Source organism: Oncorhynchus clarkii, chromosome 3 (genome assembly GCF_045791955.1).
Source record: "Oncorhynchus clarkii lewisi isolate Uvic-CL-2024 chromosome 3, UVic_Ocla_1.0, whole genome shotgun sequence".
NCBI classification, from domain to species: Eukaryota; Metazoa; Chordata; class Actinopteri; order Salmoniformes; family Salmonidae; genus Oncorhynchus; species Oncorhynchus clarkii.
The window spans coordinates 8745150-8771080 of NC_092149.1; the positions used below are offsets into that span (position 1 = coordinate 8745150).

General features: G+C 42.7%; 2 protein-coding genes across 3 annotated transcripts; one reads left to right on the forward strand and one right to left on the reverse strand.

Annotated features, from left to right (window-relative positions):
* Positions 1-11641: 11641 nt before the first annotated feature.
* On the reverse strand, positions 11642-17610 carry LOC139387464 (lipid scramblase CLPTM1L-like). 2 transcript variants are annotated; one of them, XM_071133670.1, is made up of 17 exons: positions 17188-17610; positions 16888-16979; positions 16489-16669; positions 16222-16361; positions 15963-16062; positions 15725-15842; positions 15530-15624; positions 15350-15434; positions 14846-14949; positions 14632-14697; positions 14394-14444; positions 14215-14297; positions 14077-14111; positions 13453-13508; positions 13299-13343; positions 12927-13042; positions 11642-12635 (listed from the first exon to the last, which is right to left on the reverse strand). In XM_071133670.1, the coding sequence occupies exons 1-17, from the start codon at positions 17389-17391 to the stop codon at positions 12557-12559; spliced, it is 1650 nt and encodes a 549-aa protein (XP_070989771.1). In that variant the 5' UTR covers positions 17392-17610; the 3' UTR covers positions 11642-12556. The 2 variants fall into 2 exon arrangements, with proteins under 2 accessions (XP_070989771.1, XP_070989760.1); XM_071133659.1 differs by having other exon boundaries at positions 15963-16041; positions 17188-17536.
* Positions 17611-17873: 263 nt separating this feature from the next.
* Positions 17874-25681, forward strand: LOC139387457 (magnesium transporter MRS2). Its single transcript, XM_071133647.1, has 11 exons — positions 17874-18765; positions 19912-19976; positions 20272-20308; positions 20493-20605; positions 20833-21009; positions 21651-21781; positions 22238-22354; positions 22709-22861; positions 24600-24717; positions 24959-25072; positions 25260-25681. The coding sequence occupies exons 1-11, from the start codon at positions 18576-18578 to the stop codon at positions 25329-25331; spliced, it is 1287 nt and encodes a 428-aa protein (XP_070989748.1). The 5' UTR covers positions 17874-18575; the 3' UTR covers positions 25332-25681.
* Positions 25682-25931: the final 250 nt, after the last annotated feature.

The following is a 25931-nucleotide window of genomic DNA, read 5'->3' on the forward strand; positions in this document are numbered from 1 at the left end:
GACAGACAAAGCTGTGACAGTGCTTTCCTGTGGTTATGAATGACAGACAAAGCTGTGACAGTGCTTTCCTGTGGTTATGAATGACAGACAAAGCTGTGACAGTACTTTCCTGTGGTTATGAATGACAGACAAATCTGTGACAGTACTTTCCTGTGGTTATGAATGACAGTCAAAGCTGTGACAGTGCTTTCCTGTGGTTACGAATGACAGCCAAAGCTGTGACAGTGCTTTCCTGTGGTTACGAATGACAGCCAAAGCTGTGACATATGAATGACAGACAAAGCTGTGACAGTGCTTTCCTGTGGTTATGAATGACAGACAAAGCTGTGACAGTGCTTTCCTGTGGTTATGAATGACAGCCAAAGCTGTGACAATGCTTTCCTGTGGTTATGAATGACAGACAAAGCTGTGACAGTGCTTTCCTGTGGTTATAAATGACAGACAAAGCTGTGACAGTACTTTCCTGTGGTTATGAATGACAGACAAATCTGTGACAGTACTTTCCTGTGGTTATGAATGACAGCCAAAGCTGTGACAGTACTTTCCTGTGGTTACGAATGACAGCCAAAGCTGTGACAGTGCTTTCCTGTGGTTACGAATGACAGCCAAAGCTGTGACATATGAATGACAGACAAAGCTGTGACAGTGCTTTCCTGTGGTTACGAATGACAGCCAAAGCTGTGACAGTGCTTTCCTGTGGTTACGAATGACAGCCAAAGCTGTGACAGTGCTTTCCTGTGGTTACGAATGACAGCCAAAGCTGTGACAGTGCTTTCCTGTGGTTATGAATGACAGCCAAAACTGTGACAGTGCTTTCCTGTGGTTATGAATGACAGGCAAAGCTGTGACAGTGCTTTCCTGTGGTTACGAATGACAGCCAAAGCTGTGACAGTGCTTTCCTGTGGTTACGAATGACAGCCAAAGCTGTGACAGTGCTTTCCTGTGGTTACGAATGACAGCCAAAGCTGTGACATATGAATGACAGACAAAGCTGTGACAGTGCTTTCCTGTGGTTACGAATGACAGCCAAAGCTGTGACAGTGCTTTCCTGTGGTTACGAATGACAGCCAAAGCTGTGACAGTGCTTTCCTGTGGTTACGAATGACAGCCAAAGCTGTGACAGTGCTTTCCTGTGGTTATAAATGACAGCCAAAACTGTGACAGTGCTTTCCTGTGGTTATGAATGACAGGCAAAGCTGTGACAGTGCTTTCCTGTGGTTACGAATGACAGCCAAAGCTGTGACAGTGCTTTCCTGTGGTTACGAATGACAGCCAAAGCTGTGACAGTGCTTTCCTGTGGTTATGAATGACAGACAAAGCTGTGACGGTGCTTTCCTGTGGTTACGAATGACAGCCAAAGCTGTGACAGTGCTTTCCTGTGGTTATGAATGACAGACAAAGCTGTGACAGTGCTTTCCTGTGGTTATGAATGACAGCCAAAGCTGTGACAGTGCTTTCCTGTGGTTACGAATGACAGCCAAAGCTGTGACAGTGCTTTCCTGTGGTTATGAATGACAGACAAAGCTGTGACAGTGCTTTTCTGTGGTTATGAATGACAGCCCATAAGACATGTGTACTGTCCAGCCATAAGACATGCGTACTGTCCACCCATAAGACATGTGTACTGTCCACCCATAAGACATGTGTACTGTCCACCCATAAGACATGTGTACTGTCCACCCATAAGACATGTTTACTGTCCACCCATAAGACATGTTTACTGTCCACCCATAAGACATGTGTACTGTCCACCCATAAGACATGTTTACTGTCCACCCATAAGACATGTTTACTGTCCACCCATAAGACATGTTTACTGTCCACCCATAAGACATGTTTACTGTCCACCCATAAGACATGTGTACTGTCCACCCATAAGACATGTTTACTGTCCACCCATAAGACATGTTTACTGTCCACCCATAAGACATGTGTACTGTCCACCCATAAGACATGCGTACTGTCCACCCATAAGACATGTTTACTGTCCACCCATAAGACATGTTTACTGTCCACCCATAAGACATGTTTACTGTCCACCCATAAGACATGTTTACTGTCCACCCATAAGACATGTTTACTGTCAACCCATAAGACATGCGTACTGTCCACCCATAAGACATGTTTACTGTCCACCCATAAGACATGTTTACTGTCCACCCATAAGACATGTTTACTGTCCACCCATAAGACATGTTTACTGTCCACCCATAAGACATGCTTACTGTCCAGGGTTATGCGGAGAGTGGAGCTGTGTTGACTCATCAAACATGCCCTTTGACACTAAGATTCTGATGAAATGTGGGATGATTCAGTTCTAGCCTTGGTACCACTTCAGAGCTGTGTCTCAACACTAGCCTGGGTACCACAACATTCCACTCGTTGTAGGGCCCAGTTTCACGTTTTATTTGTCACATGCACAAGTACAATGGAATGATTAACTTCCAAGTCCTTCCCAACAGTGCAGTATTCAATCAGAATAGTATAACAAAAAAAAACAGGAGCTATAAGAGAGAGAGAAAGAAAACAGGAGAATGTAAGAGAGAGAGAAAGAAAACAGGAGAATGTAAGAGAGAGAGAAAGAAAACAGGAGAATGAAAGAGAGAGAGAAAGAAAACAGGAGAATGTAAGAGAGAGAGAAAGAAAACAGGAGAATGTAAGAGAGAGAGAAAGAAAACAGGAGAATGTAAGAGAGAGAAAGAAAACAGGAGAATGTAAGAGAGAGAAAGAAAACAGGAGAATGTAAGAGAGAGAGAAAGAAAACAGGAGAATGTAAGAGAGAGAAAGAAAACAGGAGAATGTAAGAGAGAGAAAGAGGAGAATGTAAGAAAACAGGAGAATGTAAGAGAGAGAAAGAAAACAGGAGAATGTAAGAGAAAAGAAAAACAGGAGAATGTAAGAGAGAGAGAAAACAGAGAAATGTAAGAGAGAGACAGGAGAATGTAAGAGATAGAAAGAAAACAGGAGAATGTAAGAGAGAGAGAAAGAAAACAGGAGAATGTAAGAGAGAGAGAAAGAAAACAGGAGAATGTAAGAGAGAGAAAGAAAACAGGAGAATGTAAGAGAGAGAGAAAGAAAACAGGAGAATGTAAGAGAGAGAAAGAAAACAGGAGAATGTAAGAGAGAGAGAAAGAAAACAGGAGAATGTAAGAGAGAGAGAAGGAAAACAGGAGAATGTAAGAGAGAGAGAGAAAACAGGAGAATGAAGAGAGAGAAAGAAAACAGGAGAATGTAAGAGAGAGAGAAAGAAAACAGGAGAATGTAAGAGAGAGAAAGAAAACAGGAGAATGTAAGAGAGAGAAAGAAAACAGGAGAATGTAAGAGAGAGAAAGAAAACAGGAGAATGTAAGAGAGAGAGAAAGAAAACAGGAGAATGTAAGAGATAGAAAGAAAACAGGAGAATGAAAGAGAGAGAGAAAGAAAACAGGAGAATGTAAGAGAGAGAAAGAAAACAGGAGAATGAAAGAGAGAGAAAAGAAAACAGGAGAATGTAAGAGAGAGAAAGAAAACAGGAGAATGTAAGAGAGAGAAAGAAAACAGGAGAATGAAAGAGAGAGAGAAAGAAAACAGGAGAATGTAAGCTCTATACAGGGTCAGTGTCAGGGTCAGGGTTAGGCTCAGTGTCAGTGTCAGTATCAGGGTCAGTGTCAGTATCAGGGTCAGGGTCAGTGTCAGCACCACATGTACAATGAGCAGGGTGTACAGTACCTGTAGGCAGGGTTAGCATTGCAGCATAAGTGATGGGTGGGTGCTTGGTCGTGAGTGTGTGTATGGGAGTGTGTGGGTGTTAGTGTGAGTGTGTGTATGTTAGTGTGTGGGTGTTAGTGAGAGTGTGTGTGCAAGACTAGGGCTAAATACTTCTGGTAATATGCTAATGATAATATGTCCATGTAAACAGGAGCAATAGTGACCAGTAGCATACAGTCGTGGCCAAAAGTTTTGAGAATGACACAAATATTAATTTTCACAAAGTCTGCTGCCTCAGTTTGTATGATGGCAATTTGCATATACTCCAGAATGTTATGAAGAGTGATCAGATGAATTGCAATTAATTGCAAAGTCCCTCTTTGCCATGCAAATGAACTGAATCCCCCAAAAAACATTTCCACTGCATTTCAGCCCTGCCACAAAAGGACCAGCTGACATCATGTTGTGAAGAAGGCTTCAGGGCGCCAAAGAAAGTCCAGCAAGCGCCAGGACCGTCTCCTAAAGTTGATTCAGCTGCGGGATCGGGGCACCACCAGTACAGAGCTTGCTCAGGAATGGCAGCAGGCAGGTGTGAGTGCATCTGCACGCACAGTGAGGTGAAGACTTTTGGAGGATGGCCTGGTGTCAAGAAGGGCAGCGAAGAAGCCACTTCTCTCCAAGAAAAACATCAGGGACAGACTGATATTCTGCAAAAGGTACAGGGATTGGACTGCTGAGGACCGGGGTGAAGTCATTTTCTCTGATGAATCCCCTTTCCGATTGTTTGGGGCATCCGGAAAAAAGCTTGTCCGGAGAAGACAAGGTGAGCGCTACCATCAGTCCTGTGTCATGCCAACAGTAAAGCATCCTGAGACCATTCATGTGTGGGGTTGCTTGTCAGCCAAGGGAGTGGGCTCACTCACAATTTTGCCTAAGAACACAGCCATGAATAAAGAATGGTACCAACACATCCTCCGAGAGCAACTTCTCCCAACCACCCAGGAACAGTTTGGTGATGAACAATGTGTTTTCCAGCATGATGGAGCACCTTGCCTTAAGGCAAACGTGATAACTAAGTGGAAAAGACATCGGGGAACAAAACATCGATATTTTGGGTCCATGGCCAGAAAACTCCCCAGACCTTAATCCCATTGAGAACTTGTGGTCAATCCTCAAGAGGCGAATGAACAAACAAAAACCCACAAATTCTGACAAACTCCAAGCATTGATTATGCAAGAATGGGTTGCCAAACTTCAGGATGTAGCCCAGAAGTTAATTGACAGCATGCCAGGGCGGATTGTAGAGGTCTTGAAAACGAAGGGTCAACACTACAAATATTGACTCTTGTATCAACTTCATGTAATTGTCAATAAAAGCCTTTGACACTTATGACATGCTTGTAATTATACTTCAATTATACTGTATTGTGGGAGAAAAATGATATACTTGCCTTATTTGTTAGATATGTAACAATTTTTTACTTAACAAACAGTAAGATATTTCTGTCCTGCTAATGCTGAGTTTTATGGTCTCCACTCTAGCATCCTGCAACTAGTCTGGGTGTTGAGGACATGGGTTCACCTAGAGATAGTTTAAAGCTGATAATTGATTGATGTCTCGGTGATAAGAAACAAAACAGCCACATTCCATTCTATGATTAGTGGTGCATGTGAGACATATGTCTTTGGTCTGATTGAGCCTACATTCCATAGACAAGATATGGTGTATGTTTAGCTGGGATAGAGAGCAGTAGAACAAAGGCTTCAATGATCCTTAGACATCCTGGCATCTGGGAAATTAGGCCGGGGTCGGGGGTTAAGATAACGCCAGGGGCAGATAAAGACAGGATGAGCCCAAAGTGGCTCATGGTGCCCCCCAAACTATCTGGGAAGGGTGGAGCCAGCCGTGGTTGAAGCATTTTTAGGTTTGGTATATAAAGACACTGTATTCTCTGCATGATTCAAGCACTCGGTCCGACATTCAAGACTGCTGGGCTGATGGTTTCATTATTGCAATAATGAATCTATATTAAATAAAGATGATTGTTTGAAGAAATGACCAAGTCTCTCTAAGTGCTGAATTTCCATGACAATATGTAAGTATGAGTGTGTGAGGGTGTGTATGTATGTAAGTATGAGTGTGTGAGGGTGTGTCTGAGTGAGTGTATGTATGTAAGTATGAGTGTGTGGTGTGAGGGTGTGTCTGAGTGAGTGTATGTATGTAAGTATGAGTGTGTGGTGTGAGGAAGAGCTACAGTGAAGATGTTTGTGTCTGAGTGGATAGTCTGTGGGAGAGGGAGAGCAGTAGTTCTTTACCATTTAAAGAGCGACTGACCCTAATATCCAACGAATCACTTTGAAAACGGTCTATGTGGCATCGATATGAGTGTCAAAATTGACTAGAAAGTGTAAATACGATAATTTTGGTCATAAAGTCAGTCTTATCTAAAACGGAGTTTGGAAGCTCAGTGGGTCACAACGCGTTCAAAGGTCACAGCCATTTGAGACTGAAAAGCTCAATATGGATTGATCAACTATGGTTAGCATGCCCTGCCAAATGACTCTATCATGAGGAATAGATGGCTGGAGTTCGTTGGTCCCCAGTGGTGGTGAGTATACCGGTAGCTAGACCATAGACTGAGGGTTATGTATATTTTGTTAATTATTATGACTATCATTGCTAGCAAAGCTGACGTCAGGTAGCTAGCTAACGTTAGCCTACCTCAATACAACTCGGATTTGGCTTGGAAATATGATAACATTAAAAAAAGACGAATAATAAAAAGGCAAATAAAACCTTTTGTCATGATTGTGATGTCGCTAGATTGACTTTAGATGCAGTATATCCTTAGCCAGCTAACTAAGATCGAGGGGCCAGACCACCATATTTTAGCTAGCTAACATTAGCATTGCTAGCTATTTTAGACAAACTTTGCCATCTCTCTAAAGTAAATTTTAAGACATAATATGGCAAAGTTGTTTCCTATGAATTATTTGCCTACTTTAGCATCTATTTCCATGCCACTCTAAGTTAGTGTAATTTAGACAAAACAGTCACACATTAGCCTCTGAGGCGTAACCCATTTCTTGGGAACAAATAAATATTGGATTTTATACTGTTTTGTTAATTTAACCTTCAATTAACGAAGCAAGTCAGTTAAGAACAAATTCTTATTCCCAATGACAGCCTACCAGAGTGACAGATTTTTACCTTGTCAGCTCGGGGATTCGATCCAGCAACCTTTCGGTTACTGGCCCAATGCTCTTAACCACTAGGCTACCTGCCGCCCCAAAATGCAGCTATGGTGGTACTAGCTAACTCAGGTCTGACTACAACAGTGTACTAACTAGCAGCAACAAACTCAAACCAACCCAGGGCCATAGCAATACATGTCACAGTTGGTTGCATAGTGTAAAGGCATCACCAGCCTGAATCTAATCCAATCTGGAGCCAGTCAGTCTACATCTGTAAAGCATAGAATTACCTTCCAAACAGGATTAGGTTATTTCTCGAGCTGTGTTTATAATTGAGGGATGATGACAAATGTTGACCCTGTTTTTCTCTTAGACAAAGTGCCCAGTTGGGTGCCAGACTTATCCCCTGGTCAGGAACAGATGCCAGGGCTTACCTCCTCCCAGCTGCCCATTGCACTGAGGCTAGGTAACACTGTCACCACCGATAAATCCATGATAATTGAGAATTTCAATAAGCATTTTTCTACGGCTGGCCATGGTTTCCTCCTGGCCACCCCTGCAGCTACTTGCCCTGCAGCTACATGCCCAAGCCTCCACAGCTTCTCCTTCACCCAAATCCAGATAGCAGATGTTCTGAAAGAGCCACTGTTGAAACCCCTATTACCAGTCTGTTCAACCTCTCTTTCATATCGCCCAGATTCCCCTCTTCAAAGGGGGTGACACTCTAGACCCAAACTGTTACAGACCTATATCCATCCTGCCCTGCCTTTCTAAAGTCTTCGAAAGCCAAGTTAACAAACAGATCACTGACCATTTAGAATCCCACCGTACCTTCTCCTCAGTGCAATCCAGCTTCCGAGCTGGTCATGGGTGCACCTCAGCCACGCTCTAAGGTCCTAAACGATTTCATAACCGCCATCGATAAGAGACATTACTGTGCAGCCGTATTCATCGACCTGGCTAAGGCTTTCGACTCTGTCAATCACAACATTCTTATTGGCAGACTCAACAGCCTTGGTTTCTTAGATGATTGCCTCGCTTGGTTCACCAACTACTTCTCCGATAGAGTTCAGTATGTCAAATCGGAGGGCCTGTTGTCCGGACCTCTGGCAGTCTCCATGGGAGTGCCACAGGGTTCAATTCTCGGGCCGACTCTCTTCTCTGTATACATCAATGATGTCGTTCTCGCTGCTGGTGATTCTTTGATCCACCTTTACGCAGACGACACCCTTCTGTATACCTCTGGCCCTTTGTTGGACACTGTGTTAACAAACCTCCAGATGAGCTTCAATGCCATACAACTCTCCTTCCGTGGCCTCCAACTGCTCTTAAATGCAAGTAAAACTAAATGCATGCTCTTCAACCGATCGCTGCCCGCACCTGCCCGCCCGTCCAGCATCACCACTCTGGACAGTTCTGACTTAGATTATGTGGACAACTACAAATACCTAGGTGTCTGGTTAGACTGTAAACTCTCCTTCCAGACTCACATTAAACATCTCCAATCCTAAAATTAAATCTAGAATCGGCTTCCCATTTCGCAAGAAAGCATCCTTCACTCATGCTGCCAAACATGCCCTCGTAAAACTGACCATCCTACCGATCCTCGACTTCGGCGATGTCATTTACAAAATAGCCTCCAATACTCTACTCAACAAATTGGATGCAGTCTATCACAGTGCCATCCATTTTGTCACCAAAGCCCCATATACTGTACTACCCACCACTGTGACCTGTATGCTCTCATTTGCTGGCCCTCGCTTCATACTCTTCGCCAAACCCACTGGCTCCAGGTCATCTACAAGTCTCTGAAAGGTAAAGCCCCGCCTTATCTCAGCTCACTGGTCACCATAGTAGCACCCACCCGTAGCACGCGCTCCAGCAGGTATATCTCACTGGTCACCCCCAAAGCCAATTCTTCCTTTGGCCGCCTCTCCTTCCAGTTCTCTGCTGCCAATGACTGGAACGAACTGCAAAAATCTCTGAAGCTGGAGACTCTTACCTCCCTCACTAGCTTTAAGCACCAGCTGTCAGAGCAGCTCACAGATCACTGCACCTGTACGTAGCTCATCTGTAAATAGCCCATCCAATCTACCTCATCCCCATACTATATTTATTTATTTATCTTGTTCCTTTGCACCCCCGTATCTCAACTTGCACATTCATCCTTTGCACATCATACCATTCCAGTGTTTAATTGCTATATTGTAATTACTTTGCTACCATGGCCACAGTTGTGGGTAAACAGAGTACAGGAGGGGGCTAATCACACACCCCTGAGGGGCCCCTGTGTTGAGGGTCAGCATGGCGGAGGTGTTGTCTACTCTCACCACCTGGGTTTGGCCCATTAGGAGGTCCAGGATCCATTTGCAGAGGGAGGTGTTCAGTCCCAGGGTCCCAAGCTTGGTGATGAGCTTGGAAGGGACTATGGTGAGCTGTAAGTCAATGAATAGCATTCTCACATAGGTGTTCCTTTTGTCCAGGTGGGAATGGGAAGTGTTTCCGGGATGATGGTGTTGATGTGAGTCATGACCAGCCTTTCAAAGCACTTCATGGCTTATGTATTATTATTATTAAATAATGTCGTAAGGAGAAAAATGTATTTAATCCATTTTAGAATAAAACTGTAAAGTAACAAAAGGCACTGCCTTTGGAAAGTATTCAGATCCTTTGACTTTTTCCACATTTTGTTACATTCAGCCTTATTCTAAAATGGATTAAATAAAAAAATGTCCTCAGCAATCTACACACAACATCCCATGACGACAAAACACGTTTTTTTGAATTTTTTGCAAATGTATTAAAAATTAAAAACAGTAATAGCTAATTTATATAAGTTTTCAGACCCTTTGCTATGAGACTTGAAATTGAGCTCAGGTGCATCCTGTTTCCATTGATTGGAGTCCACCTGTGGTAAATTCAATTGATTGGACATGATTTGGAAAGGCACACACCTGTCTATATACGGTCCCACATTTGACCACATTTGCATGTCAGAGCAAAAACCAAGCCATGAGGTTGAAGGAATTGTCCATAGATCGCCGAGACAGGATTGTATCAAGGCACAGATCTGGGGAAGGGTACCAAAACATTCCTGCAGCATTGAAGGTCCCCAAGAACACAGTGGCTAACATATTTCTTAAATAGAAGAAGTTTGGAAACCCCAAGACTCTTCCTAGAGCTGGCCACCCAGCCAAACTGAGCAATCAGGAGAAAAGGGCCTTGGTCAGGCAGGTGACCAAGAACCCAATGGTCACTCTGACAGAGCTCGAGAGTTCCTCTGTGGAGATGGGATAACCTTGCAGAAGGACAAGCATCTCTGCAGCACTCCACCAATCAGGCCTTTATGGTACAGTGGCCAGATGGAAGCCACTCCTCAGGAAAAGGCACACGACAGCCCGCTTGGAGTTTGCCAAATGGTACTTAAAGGACTTTCAGACCATGAGAAATACGTTTCTGACAAGAAGCACATGGCTAAGCTCTTTAATCACCACTTTATTAAATCAGGATTCCTATATGACTCAGCCATGCCTCCTTGTCCGTCCAACATTTCCTCATCCTCCACCCATCCTTCTCCCTCTTTTTCCCCTGCCCCGAAACAAATGTTATCCCTGCAGGCAGTCACTGAGTCGAAGGGGCTAAAGGAGCTCCTTAAAGTTGACCCCAAAAAAACATCTTGGGTCAGATGGTTTAGACCCTTTCTTCTTTAAGGTTGCTGCCCCTACCATCGCCAAGTCTATCTCAAACCTTTTAACCTGTCTTTCCTTTGTAGGTTCCCATTGCTTGGAAGGCAGCTACGGTTCATCCTTTATTTAAAGGGGGAGAGCAAGCTGATCCTAACTGTTATAGGCCTATTTCTATTTTGTCCTGTTTATCAAACGTTTTGGAAAAACTAAATTGACTGGTTTTCTTGATGTCTATAGTATTCTCTCGGGTATGCAATCTGGTTTCCGCTCAGGTTATGGATGTGTCACTGCAACCGTAAAGGTCCTGAATGATGTCACCATTGCCCTTGATTCTAAGCAATATTGAGCTGTTATTTTTATTGACTTGGCCAAAGCTTTTGATACAGTAGACCATTCCATTCTTGTGGGCCGGCTAAAGAGTATTGGTGTATCTAAGGGGTCTTTGGGCTGCTTTGCTAACTACCTATCAAAGAGTGCAGTGTATAAAGTCAGAAAATCTGCTGTCTCAGCCACTGCCTGTCACCAAGGGAGTACCCCAAGGCTTGATCCTAGGCCCCACACTCTTCTCAATTTACATCAACAACATAGCTCAGACAGTAGGAAGCTCTCTCATCTATTTATATGCAGATGACACAGTCTTACACTCAGCTGGCCCCTCCCCGGAGTTGATGTGTGTTGATGCTAATATTATGTACAATATATAATTATGTTTCCATATGATAACAATAGCCTAATATATTCCATATGCTGTAAACTATTGTCTTTTAACAGTTTCACTCAATTCATTCTAATCAACCTAATAATTATGACACACCCCTCACTACTGTCATTGGTTGCACTAATTGCACTGTTTGTCTACAAAACCTGGTTCAAGTATTCATGGCATTAGTGTTTTACCGAGTAGATTACTGGGACTGTATTAGTATGGACTGTGCAACTGTTTGTTTTTATAGCTTACAGTTCATTCGCTGTTGGTCAGCACCTCTACACTAAATAATTGTCTTTGTGTGTACACCAGCTAATGCTTTTCATTAGTCATGACAATGCAACAGAGATACAGGTAAATCATTTAATTGTAATAATTTAATCAAAGAGGAAAGTCATTCCATAAACCCTGGTAGAAGGATGTGATTCAAAAACATCAGGCTACGCTTCCTACTTAATTTTTAAAGACCTTACAGTATCTTCATTATTTAAAAGTACAGTTGATTCCTGATAAGTGCGCATTGTATGCAAAGTGCAAAAAACCTCATTAGTGCATTGTAGCTCAATCGTCCCATTTCAAATACAGCCTGGATAGATACAGGTTATGTGCATGTTCCGGTTAGCTCTCACATATGACTGTCCAAAGACATTGGATTTATCAGGAGTTCACTGTACTTCACGTTACTCCATCTTTTGTACATGTTTCTCATTCCTCCCCTTTAGCACCCATCTATACATGTACTATTCTCAAACAGGAAGTAGAGGACTGAAAGAACAAGCAGAAAACAGTACAGCAAGGGGCTGACAACACTGCCTCCTTGTGGACTATATGGAGCAGTACAGGCAGGGCAAGGGGCAGCTTTATGCTTCAGTAGGCTACATACTGGTTATATCTGGTAACATGGAGCAGTGCAGGCAGGGCGAGGGGCAGCCTCCTTTTTCAAGTGTTAATGTCATGTCCACAAGTACAGTAAAATGCCTTTATTGCTAGCCTCAAACCTAACAATGCAGTAATCAATGTGTATCACTAAAAAACGGTTCATGCTTCTGTTGGCTACATACGGGTTGGTCAAACTTCTAACACATGGAAATATCAGTGGTTAACACAGGGTTGACTGAAAATAAGCTGTATTCTCTACTTACAAAACTAATTCTGAACTTTACTAAAGGCTTCTAATAAACCCTGATGCACCCTCAGAGAGCCTCCCATGCTGTTTACAACCCCACCATGTGCAGGTATGTTTCCTTCATTCAACCATGTTTTCTGGTGATGACCTCAGTCATCATTGGGCTTTGAGTTTCCTGTGGTTGTGGTGGCATGATCCATACTCACGACATCTGGTCTTGTTTGTAGAGTAAAGCCTACAGGGGGTGGGGGGCAGATAGAGAAGTAAATGAATGAGATCACATGTTTTGTTAACTGTCAGAAACCAAACCCCTGCTCATCCAGGTCAATAGATCACAGAAGGGCTCAGAATGATGAAAAGTTAAATTATCTAATAACGAGTGACTATAGGGCTATATCCCAAATGGTGCCCTATTCTCTAAAGTGCACTACTTTGGACCAGAGCCATATGGGAATAGGGTGCCATTTGGGACGTAGTCTAGAGTATTTCAGGGTCACTGACAATAGCTGAACTGTGTCCCACCCACCTCCTCTGGTAAAGGTAGAGGAGAAACAGAATCTCATCCCTGAAGCAGCCCAGCTGGTGGGATGGGTGTGTGCTGAAGACACAGGCAAATGCATCGTTGACGAATGTATTGACTGCCTAAAGAGAAGGCACAAGAGTGCTTAATTCTCACTCTGAATGCACCCCCAATGAAACCCTATTCCCTATAGTGCACTACTTTTGACCAGGGCCCATAGGATGCACTATGGAATAGAGGGCCATTTGGGATGCATACACAGTGTCAATGTGAAGAAGAACAGACAACTTGATGACACTTTAGATGGACTTTAGGTAAGCAGCTGCTTATCGCTCCAACAACAACAATGAATTATACTATAAAACAGTTACTACTCACTTTATACATCAATACGTTCCATTGCAAATGGCCCACGGACTTCAACTGAAGAAGAACAAGAGGAAGAAAAGAAAGTGAAGTGAAGATTTGTGTCAAAATAGAACATTTTACTCAGGGCTCATTATGCTCTAAATTAGGACAAAGTAAGACAAACCTTGAAGTTAATGAACAGCTGAGGAGCCATAGAGAGGAATCCAAAAGCATAAATCCCTGCAGGGGGAAGCCCAGTTTCAGTTGGAATTATTGATATTACCCACTAATACAAGATGTGGGATCTTAATTTGACCTTTATTGTCAAAGCAAAATAATGCTGCAGCAACATGAGTTGAATGTTTAGTCCATGTTGCTTGATTGGTGGTTAAGCTATTAGCTGGCCAAAAGTATATGTATATATATATATATATATGTCATGTGCAATAACGTTGTGTGTTAGTGTGGGTATTCAGCGAATTTATGTCAATCACGAAGCGTATCTGCATTTAGGCAGTGCAGGAGAATTCTATGCAACAAAAGTGATCAAATTCAGATCCTACATCTGTAGTCGCTAATAAAAAAAACGTATTGGCCATGAAAAAGTAGCCTTGTGAACCAGCCTGATCTCTCGGTAGGTCACATTCTGTTTCACTTCACAGTACAACAAATAGTGAGTGCATCGTTCAGTCTGCTTGACCAGGCTAGTGTTAAAGATCTATATCAAATATTGTATTTGTGTGATCAATTTATATTACATTCAAAATATAACCTCCAAGGAGGGTTGATAGAGTATGTGTAAACTTACCACTGACAAGGCTGTTGATTAACCATGAATAGTAGCTGTCAAAATAAAATGTGAATATTAGATACGTTGATGATCAATGTCCTCATCAAACCTATTTAGTTATATTTTAAATGTAATTAAACTCCAGACTTGTCTTACTTTTTATACCTCAGGTATACCAGAGAGAAGATGGCTCCACTAATAGACAGAGGGTACACTAAATAAGACAGGCATTTCATTGCCTAGAAAATGGAGAACTGCATTAGAAAATACTTGTCTGCTTGATTTATGGTATTAGTGTTAAGAGGAACCAAACACACCACTAATTCAGCACTTACCTGTGTGTCATGTTGTATAGTCTTTCTCTCTGACTCATCAAATTTACCAACCTGAAGACAACCAGTTTCAAGGAATAATCCTGAATTTATACTACTGTTTGTTTTTAAACACTAAAAGATACATTTATTTCAATCAGTTTTTTCAATAACAGATTCTTAATTAAATCAACATATACTCATTGGCCCTCCATGCACACAACGTGAATAAACTATTTCTATATTTGTTTGTAATACTTACATGAACTATAGACCTAGAGGTTCTCCACTGTAGCTGTATTTTGGAGACCTTTTTGACCTTCCACACCTATAGGTAGAGGGAGAAGAAGGAATTCATGAGATCTGGTATGGTAACACAGAACCTTCTGCCATCCACAGCTATGGTTGGCAAAAAGCATTGATTATTTCTATTGATGTTCTAAATCCTTTCCAAACTGCTGATTCATGGCAGATACCTCAATTGTGGTTCCTATTCCAACAGGAATGAGACCTAGCAAGCTGCTTTGTTCCTCCAGCATTTTCAGGAGAATCACTATGGTGCTAAAGCATCTCCACAGCACTGGAACAGAACAGCATAGAGAAACAGATAGAGCTGGGTTAGTTCTGAGGTAGATGGGAGTAGATCCGTAGATTAGTGTGCTGCTGGAGGTAGTGTTTGTGGGCGGATGGTGGGTTTATCCAGAGGCCTGCCTTGGATAACTATCTGTAGTACTGATACCCAAATCTACACAAACACCATATATCTGTCCCAAATGGTACCCTATTCCCTATGTAGTGCACTACCATGGTCAAAAGTAGTGTACTATAGAGGGAATAGGGTGCAATTTGGAACGTATTTCAAGCCTGACACCTCATCTTCCCTAACTCAGTTAGGAAATTGGCATGAAAACTTGGATGCATAAATAAGAACATGAAATGCATTATAATAAAGATGTATTTTACTCCTCCCTCACTCTCACCTGTTTTGCGAGACATGCCCACCATGTTTTTCTTCTTCCTCCAAAAGCTTATGTCATTTTTAAAGGCCAGGAATTCAAATATGAACTGAAAAATTAGACAAAGAAAACTGTAGATGGCTGACATGATTTGAAATGATCTTTGTGATAGAAGTCATGAACTCTCATAGAAAAATCACTTACATGGAATGCGGTCACCAAGGTAGTCAATGCTAACAGGTACAAGTTGTTGTCCACAAGAACACCTTTGATTTCATCTATATTCACCTCAGTGAACCCTGTAATAAATGAAGCAAAAAAAAGTCATTTTACAAGAAGTTGACAAACGTATGTTGTTATCTCAGTAGTTTTAAAGGAGGGCTAAAGTAATAAACTAACCAAAACGTTTCAGTGAAAACATTACATCCTGCATGTGGATCCAGAGACGGAATTGCCTCAGCGATAGGCCTTCGTAGGATATTGTAAGAGGTAGTTTGGTTGTGGAGCCGTTAATCTCCTACAAACACATGCTGTAAAAACAAGTATCCTCCAAGCCCTCTTTGTGAGGCATGTTTTAATGTTCTTGAAAGTAGTATTTATAACTGTAATATAATTTACAAGAAGAGTAACATCTCACCATCATGTCCTTTACCCTGACGCTGAGTTCATCAATATGTAAAAGTGGGAGATATACCATCCTGTTCTCATCCTGAAATCTAAAACACGAGACAAAATATCTGAAATACAAAACATCCATATTTCTCACCATCTCTGTAGCTAGCTCTGCATAATGTGAGTGATGCTGTGCTATATAAGTGTACTGTAGGCCTTATAGTGCACACCCACTCCCCAAATAAACACACTCACACAATACAAACATTTTATATGAGACTTACACTCTCATGTAGCGCCGGACATCACTTGGCAAGGTCCCTCTGTTGAAGGTGAAGTCCTCTGACATCATGTTTAGGGTTAGACGGGACCTCCAGTGAGAGATGGGTCTGTCTACTACTCGAGGAGCAGTGGCAGCATGTTTCTGAGAAAAGGCAAGACCAGGAGAAGCCATGAAGGAGATGATCAAATGGGTCAACCAAACAGAGCCGTTACAGCTGATCTTTTGCCAGTCCAGACTGAAACATAGAGGAATCGTTTTGTTGTCTTACTTTGAGGACCTCTTTAGCAGAGCTGAGATTTTTTCGGGACATCATGTAGGTGCTGAGCTGGGCAACATGATGGACCTGCCGGTTATCCTGCAAGGGAGACACTCCAAACTTGTGTACATAAACCAATGTGTGCAGAGTCCCGTTGTTACGTGTTGCCAACGGCAGGGATACATTCACCACCCTTTAAATCAAGAAAAGCAATGGTGACAGGTGAGAGATATAGGCTTCTGTCCCAAATGACACCATAGTGTCTATATAGTGCACTACTTTAGACCAGGGACCATAGGGAATACAGTGTCATTAGGGATGCAGCCCATAACCTTATCTTTATACTCGACTAAAAGTGACATGCTATTTTTACGCCACGTGACTGCAGATTTAAATGGGACTTCGGCCTACCTTTCAAATTTAGAATGTATGTCAAAGTCATCTATCTTGATGATGAGGTTGAGTTCACTGTGGTCAGGCCTCAAACTGGAGAAAATGCTGAGCTGTTAAAATAAATCAGACTTCGCATTGATTCAATTCAATGTATCTTTATGGGCTCTGAAAGACACTGTGCACCATGGTCACTAATTAAATTGTGATGCATGAATTCTCTGACCAAATACAATAGCTAAAAATTATTAATTGCACTAAAAACCTACCCTAAATCTAGGGTTTCACTGCAGTATGTGTAAGATCAAGGCCACTATTTACCTGGAGACGGGGTCTTTCTGCAAGATAGGAAGAAATGCAGTCTCCTTTACCTCTCTCACAAGGCTTGGTGTACACAAAGCCATAAATCACCCAGCAGGTGTGTGACATATACACGACGAACACTCCTAGTAATATCTTTGTCAGATAAGTCCTTTTGAATAGGTCCTTTGAACTCGTCGGCTTTGAATAGCACGAAGGGAACATACTGGTATGAAATGTAAAAATAAAAAACGACCAAAACGAATGGTGGACATTGACAGCTAAAGCTAGGAGTATAGGACCACAAAAGTGCGTCAATGATATCAGAAAATATACAATTTGTCAAATCAGGCGCATCATGCCGCTCCGCATCTTCTAACCCAGAACTGTATCCAGGCAGCACGCGGAGACGCCTATTCGGTGGTGGTGGTGACGCTGCGTCTCCTCGGTCTACGTCACGTCAAATACTGGGTGACGAATGGGTGCCCACAGTGGTACCAACAATGTGAAAACACAGCCCTCAATGTGATGTATATTTTCAGCATAGGGAAATTACATTTCGTGGATAAATTGGAAAATGTGTAGGGTGTTTTGTTTCTTCCCGAACATTTACGGAAATCTCAAGTAAGGTTTTCTTTCGTTGAACAACTTCATTGGTTGAAATTGATTCATCCTCTAGAGTTCAGGGTTATGCACGAGCACGTGTTACTGTAACACCAAAACAACCCGATGCCTGCTGGTTGTAGTTGTTCTGAGCCAGCTGTCCCTGTGTTTAGGAGGAATAACGTATCTTGGATTTAGCAATACCATCTGCAAGCCTATTGTTATTTTACTCACATATGGCACTTTTTTTGCGACAGGTTGAGAAGTTCGTTCGGGAAGCACGAGCTAGTCTCCTGCTAGCAGGATATAAGTTTGTTCGCTAACGTTAGCAGTTAGCTAACTTACTAGCTAGCGCCTTGTTTGCGTGCTAACTAGCTAAATAAAGGGGATACCTAGTTAGTTTTACAACTGCATGCATTCAACTGAAATGTGTCTTCTGAATTTAACCCAACCCCTCTGAATCAAAGAGGGGCTGCCTTAATCGACATCTACGTCTTCGGCGCCCGGGAAACAGTGGGTTAACTGCCTTGCTCAGGGGCAGAACGACAGCTTTTTACCTTGTCAGCTCGGGGATTTGATCCAGCATTTTACCCGACTTTGGACTGAAACGGTTGTATGATTTTGCAGAACAAACCACTGTCTTTGTCCAGTGTAACGTAGCCAGCTGATAAGTTTACTAGCTACCTAGCCTACGTTAGGTATGCAAGTGGAATAACCAGTAATGCAACTGATCAGCTGGCTAGACCAACAAAGTAGCTAAATAACTAAGGACACTTTGCTAAAATGCAGTGGTGCTGAACAAAGCAATGGAAGCTTGTTTCAAGTCGTTCACCATGGGTGGTCTTCGGAGATCTCTGGACATTAAATTCAGGGTCCTCGCCGGCTGTTTGGCCTGCAGAACAGTGAGTTGTTCCAGATCACCTATAAAAGGCCAACTCTCCAAGCATCAGCCGGTGACGAGGGGGAAAGCAACACTGTTGCGATCATGTCCGTCTGGTAGGTGATGTAACATTTTTACTGTTATGGCTAGACCTAGCTGCACAAGGCTACTCCCGCCTCCAGTAGTTGATTTAGGGGTGTTGGGGAGACTACATACATGTATTTGTTTAAGAGACATCTGGATACTGTGTATCAGGATTGTGTGGCCATTTACACAGGTGGTTCAAAATATCCAAGGACAGGATGTACTGGGTCAGCATTTGTAGTGCAGGGATGTGGGGTGGAAGTCAGGAAACGTATTACAGATCATCTGGCTGTGGGGCTGTGGAGCTGATGGCCATACTGTTGGCCTTCCAGTGTCTGGAGGAAGTCAAGCCAGACAGAGTAGTTATTTGCTCTGATTCGTGTGCAGTGTTAATGAGTCTCCAGTCCTTTAGCTCATGTAGCAGACAATGCCTGCTTTCCAAAGTGCTACAAACCCATGGCAGAAATAGACAGATTAGTATACAGATAAGATTGACTTGGGTCCCAGCCCATGTAGGGGTGGAGGGGAACGAGGCAGTTGAAGTACTGGTGAAACTAGCACTTAGTAGTGTTGCTGTTGTCGTTTCAATGAGCCATGCAGTGGCAAAAAGCCTGATGTGGACAGTGAAGGTGCAGAGATGGCAGGAGCAGTGGAATAGAGATACTATGGGCCGGCATTTATTTCAAGTACAGAGGAAAGTTGGTGAGGGCTCCAGGAAAGAACAGAAGAGAGGAGGCTATTCTTACAAGATTAAGAGTGGGACACAACCAGTTGAATATGTCCTTAAATGTGACAGCAAAGCATCCAACATGAAAGTGTGGTTATTGCCAGGAAACAGAGACTGTGGAGCATGTATTGCTACACTGTGGGTAGTATCAGAGGGAAAGAGAGAGGCTGAGATCTAATATGAGGGAGAAGGGGAAACAGGAAGTTAGTTTAGAGTATATTGAGTAGAACGTCATTAGATATAGTCTCAAATATTTAATATTTTTTAAGAGCAACGGGGCTGGCAGGTAGGATTTAGTTTCTCCCCGTCTCTGGCCCACACTCCAGTACAGTAGGTCATGCACCATAACATTGGATGCCAACTGCTGATAAACCCCACCGAAAAGGAAGACCTAGCTGCAACACAAATGTTGTTGTTGGCTAATGGATTATTAATGTTGTTTAATTGGCAGCATATTTCATTCGTCATAGAGGAACTGAGGCATCCCTCTCCAGTGTGGCTCCTGCTTTTGTTGTGGTAAGTGGCAAGTTTTAGTTGTGTCAATCATATCCAATTTGAAATTGTTATTCTAGTCTCTCCTGAATGTTATGTCTGTCAGCAGTATATCGGACATGATCAAATGTTTATCAACATTGACAATGCCAACATTCTATTAAAAAGGTTGCTTCTGCAAAATGCAAGAAGAGAGAGAACCAATGTGTCAGTTCTTTGTGACTACCTATACTGTTCACCTGAGGGAGTGTGTGGAATGTATCTACAAGTTCTACAGAAATATACTGGCAGTAGCTACAACTGTGCTCTTCTGTCATAGATGAAATTTGACAAAGATGGAAATGTAACCTCATTTGGTAAGTATTGGAACATCTATTGTCCTCATTAGCTTGCCCATTATTAGCTTTTCTTTAGTTTTCTGTTCTCACAAGGACTACATCGAAATGCAATTGTTTATTGTGCTTTGTTACTGACAAGGTATTTGCCCTTCCTATACGTTTTGAGTGTGACTTCTGACCCCTGGTCTGATTCCTATCTCAGAGAAGAAGAAGATGGAGCTGTATCATGAGCTGAGTCTGCAGGCCAGAGACCTCAGGTTCCAACACCTCACCAGCATCACCGCTAGGAACAACAACATCATCATTCGCATGGAGGTAGCTACATATTGTTTTTCTTTCGTGTTACAGCGTTATGCTGAAGGTACTGTTAGCTAAACTGCTGCGTTTGTCACCTGTCGTGACAGCTAGCCTCAAATTATCCTCTAACTTTTAGAGAATCCTATGATTAAAAAAAACAAGTAGAAAATGGCACACTAGAAAAGACAGGTGACCGAACTTGACTCGTTTTTACACCTGAACCGAGTCTGTTCTTGTGTCTTCAGGCCTTGAAGGCAGTAGTGACCCCCAATAGCCTGTTGGTGTTGGATTTCCGAGGTCTGGGATTGGAGAGATGGCTGGTCCTGGAGTTGGCTCCACAGTTGAATGGGGATCATGGAGCTCTGGCCACTCATTCACTGCCATTTGAGTTCAGAGCCCTTGAAGCTATTCTGCAGCACAGGGTAAGACACACGCTACGCAATCACTCATTTACTATTCATTTATCACAACAATTGTTCACACTTTATTTGGATAGTCCCATATTGATGATCTACTCATGGTCATACTATCTGTTGATAAGGAACTGTTGCTAGGGTAAGGGTTGAGTTCAGAGTTCGGATCAATCAATTACATTTATTCACAAAGCTCTTTTTTACATCAGCAGATGTCACAAAGTGCTATACAGAAACCCAGCCTAAAACCACAAACAGCAAGCAATGCAGATGTAGAAGCACTGTGGCTAGGAAAAACTCCCTAGAAAGGCAGGAACCTAGGAAGAAACCTAGAGAGGAACCAGCCTCTGAGGGGTGGCCAGTCCTCATCTGGCTGTGCCGGGTGGAGATTAAAAGAGTACGTGGCCATTAAGGCCAGATTGTTCTTCAAGATGTTCAAGTGTTCATAGATGACCAGCAGGGTCAAATAATTATCAATGGTTGAAGAGGGTGCAACAGGTCAGTATCTCAGGATAAGGGTTAGTGGATAGTTAGTTGATATGTTGTTGACAATTATTGAACATCTACAAACCATCTACTTGGGACTATCCAAATAAAGTGTCACCTGGTATTTGTTTATGCATGTATGTGTCTGTTTGTTTTGTGTATAGGTAAACACCCTTCAGGCTCGACTGAATGAGGTTCACCCTGTCATCCTGGACATTCTAGAGTCACTTGTGGATCCTAAACTACTCTCTGCAGATCGCAGCAAACTGCATATACTTCTTCAGAACAGCAAGAAGTGAGTGGAAAAGCAATGCCAGTCACATCATGATAAGGAGCGTTGCTGCTTTTGCATGTAACGTTTGGTTCATCTTATCAAGGTAGATCCTCTATTATGGGCTTTGGGCCAGTAACTGAAAGGTTTCTGGTTCGAATCCGAGCCGACTATGTGAAATATCTGTCAATGTGCCCTTGAGCGAGGCACTTAAACCTAATTGCTCCTGTAAGTCACTCTGGATATGAGCATCAGCTAAATGACTTAAATGTATTGTAGGTGTAGAACAGATTAACACCTATGGTTATAGTTGGGCCAGGGCTATTGTATGGATCTAGAAATCCTGCACTAGAAGGCATGGCTGGTTTAGCTCTGTGTAGTCAATCTCATTCCCTTTCTCCATCCTGATTCGGGAGACTTCCAACCGGGATTTTGGGGAAAGTTACCAGAATTTTTCAATCCTAACTGTTTTCTGCCCAGCCTGTCAGAGCTGGAGACAGACATCAAGGTCTTCAAGGACAGTCTGCTGAAGATCCTAGACGAAGAGGAGATGATCGAGGAGCTTTGTGTCACCAAGTGGACAGATCCACGTGTGTTGTAAGTGAAATTTCAACATGCAGATTTTGTAGGCACATGGTACTTCATGAGATTATTTGTGTTCATTGTACACGTTTTTCATTATGGTGGGAGTGAGCGGACAACGGGAGGGTTGCTGGCGTCAATACGTCAGGGGTCACACTTGATATAAACCTCCTGAACTGCTCATTGGGCACGGCACTGTGGCTGCTCTGTGGTCCAGCCTTTTAAACCTAGTCTGTGAGTGTGTCTGAAAGGTTGGTACAGCAGGAGACACATTTCTCTCGTATAGATGAATGTCTTTTTTTTTCTTAAGAGTTGTTGGATGAAAGCTTTATTGGTCTCTCTTGTTGTTGTGTGTGTCTCTGGAGGCAGTGAGGAGAGCAGTCTGGGCATTGATCATGCTGAGGAGATGGAGCTTCTCCTGGAGAACTACTTCATGCAGGCTGAGGAGCTGGGCAACACGACCAGGGAGCTCAAGGGCCTGATAGACGACTCCGAGAGTGTTATCTTCATCAACCTGGACAGGTACTGGCGACTAAACCCCGTCTGCGTCCTTGTTTCCTAATATAGTGCAGTACGTTTGACCAGGGCCCATAGGACTCAAAAGTAGTCCACTATGTAGGGAATAGGGCAGGGGTTCTCCAACCTTTTGGGCCCGGGGACCCCTTTTGTGATAGAAAATTCATCAGGGACCCCCTCATCAGAACACAACTCGAGTGAGATAAAAACAAATAGCATACAAAAAGTTTTTCTATGACTTCAGCAGGTCATGGCCAGACGAACCAAGTCTGGGGCCCTGGGAAGGAACATTTTTAAAGGCCCGTCTCTTGACATCAGAGAGAACATTTTGCAGTTTTCAAGCCAATATCCTGTAATTCTACACATTTTGTCACGTGGCAGAGATTATTTTGTTGTTGCAGCTTTAAGAGACAAAACGTTGTAGTTTTAAAGCTTCAATGACTTCCAAATGTATAATTGGTGGAGTACTGTGTATATCAATATCCCTGTGAGCCTCCCAGGCCCATGTTGCCCAGGGTTAAAACATACATTGTAGATGAATAATATTACATTTGATTGTATTACACACTAAACTTATTTCACAGATCCCTTGGCCAAAATGTGTTTAACCTGTTGTTAGTCATATTTAAGGGGGGCCGTCAGTTATGCATCTCTGGTATAGTGTAATAGTCATGCTGCGTCACCAGTTATGCATCTCTGGTATAGTGTAATAGTCATGCTGCGTCACCAGTTATGCATCTCTGGTATAGTGTAATAGTCATGCTGCGTCGCCAGTTATGCATCTCTGGTATAGTGTAATAGTCATGCTGCGTCACCAGTTATCCATCTCTGGTATAGTGTAATAGTCATGCTGCGTCACCAGTTATCCATCTCTGGTATAGTGTAATAGTCATGCTGCGTCACCAGTTATCCATCTCTGGTATAGTGTAATAGTCATGCTGCGTCACCAGTTATCCATCTCTGGTATAGTGTAATAGTCATGCTGCGTCGCCAGTTATGCATCTCTGGTATAGTGTAATAGTCATGCTGCGTCACCAGTTATCCATCTCTGGTATAGTGTAATAGTCATGCTGCGTCACCAGTTATCCACTCTGGTATAGTGTAATAGTCATGCTGCGTCACCAGTCATCTCTGGTATAGTGTAATAGTCATGCTGCGTCACCAGTTATCCATCTCTGGTATAGTGTAATAGTCATGCTGCGTCACCAGTTATCCATCTCTGGTATAGTGTAATAGTCATGCTGCGTCACCAGTTATCCATCTCTGGTATAGTGTAATAGTCATGCTGCGTCACCAGTAATGCATCTCTGGTATAGTGTAATAGTCATGCTGCGTCGCCAGTCTCTGGTATAGTGTAATAGTCATGCTGCGTCACCAGTAATGCATCTCTGGTATAGTGTAATAGTCATGCTGCGTCACCAGTAATGCATCTCTGGTATAGTGTAATAGTCATGCTGCGTCCATACAAAATATGCTTGCAGAATTATCTAGCCAGACAAAAATAAATCAGTTTAAGTGTATTGCTGATTTAACTGGCTTTTGGTAGACTTCATTTGTCCTGATGTTGTTTTCTGTTCTAAGCTGCATTTAATGCTATCAGGGGAACTAGCCTGTTTTTCCAACTGCTGAACATGGCATTTTCCTTTTCTCCTGTTGTTAATTGGCTTAACCAGCTCTCTGTTAGTCAGGCCTAGTTTGTCACCATCCCATTTCCGTCTCTCCCCATGGGCCATGGCCCACCCAGTCACCGGAACGTGATGATGCGTCTGAACCTGCAGCTGACCATGGGGACCTTCTCACTCTCCCTATTTGGCCTGATGGGCGTCGCCTTCGGGATGAACTTGGAATCCACGTTTGAGGAGGTTAATGATATGTGTTGATGATAAAGCTTTAATCTTATAAATTACACGTGAGACACTTTAACAATGAGTTTGTTAACCTGGCAACACATGCTCATTGTAAACTAGCCAGCTGCAGCAATGTAATATTGCTAAATGGCAGATGAACCTGCGGTGAAGGATGACTGGCTCAGTGTGTGGTCCATAGAGATATAACGCTAGATCAAACAGAGTTTTATCTATGGTGTCGTGTTTGTTCCCCCAGGACCCCAAGGTGTTCTGGCTGGTGACAGGCTTCATGTTCCTGGGTAGTGGACTAATCTGGAGGAGACTGCTCTCGTTCCTGGGTCGACACCTTGAGCCTACCGTCCCCCCACAGGTCATTTAATAGTTAATTATTATTTATTTGGATATAAAAGTGTATCATCTAATATGTAACGTGTATAACTCAGTAATGGTCAATACAACCCCTGTCTGACATCTTGACCATGCTTAAGCTCAGTGTTTCGTCTTGAGATAATTTCCATGATTTGTGTTGTTATAAAAAGCCTCTTTGTCCTCCCTAGATCCCAACAGTTTGGAAGAGAAATCAAATCAACTCAAAAGGAGTTGAAGAGGTGAAGAGTGGACTGAGATGATAGTTCCTTGTTGCACCACCTCTCTGCTGAGGAATCTGAACTGTTTGACTGTTTTCATAATACAGTGAGATTTTCCACTCGTTTATTGCAGAGGAATGTTTTTTTTCTCTTCATAATCTCAATATCAGTTTTTTTGCAATTGGTTTAAGACTGTTGTAAGCAGTGTTAATGTATTTATTAACATCCTGGATATATTGTTATAATGAAGAACACTGTATACCTCCATCTGTATTCAAGGATACTGCACCAATTCTTACTGTCCAAAAACATGGTCCCACTGTTCACCAAAACCACTGTTCAAATAGTTTTGACTGACTATACAGCTAATAAATAAAGACATTGAGTACTGAGCAGTCTCAAACTTTGAAAGAACTAAAACCCAAGGACCTTTCCTGTTTCAGCATGACAATGCAGCTATTCACAAAGCGAGGTCCATATAGAAATGGTTTGTCGAGATCGGTGTGGAAGAACTTGACTGGCCTGCACAGAGCCCTGACCTCAACTCCCATCGAACATCTTTGGAATTAATTGGACCGCCAACTGCAAGCCAGGACTAATTGCCCAACATCAGTGCCCGGCCTCACTAATGGAAGCACGTCC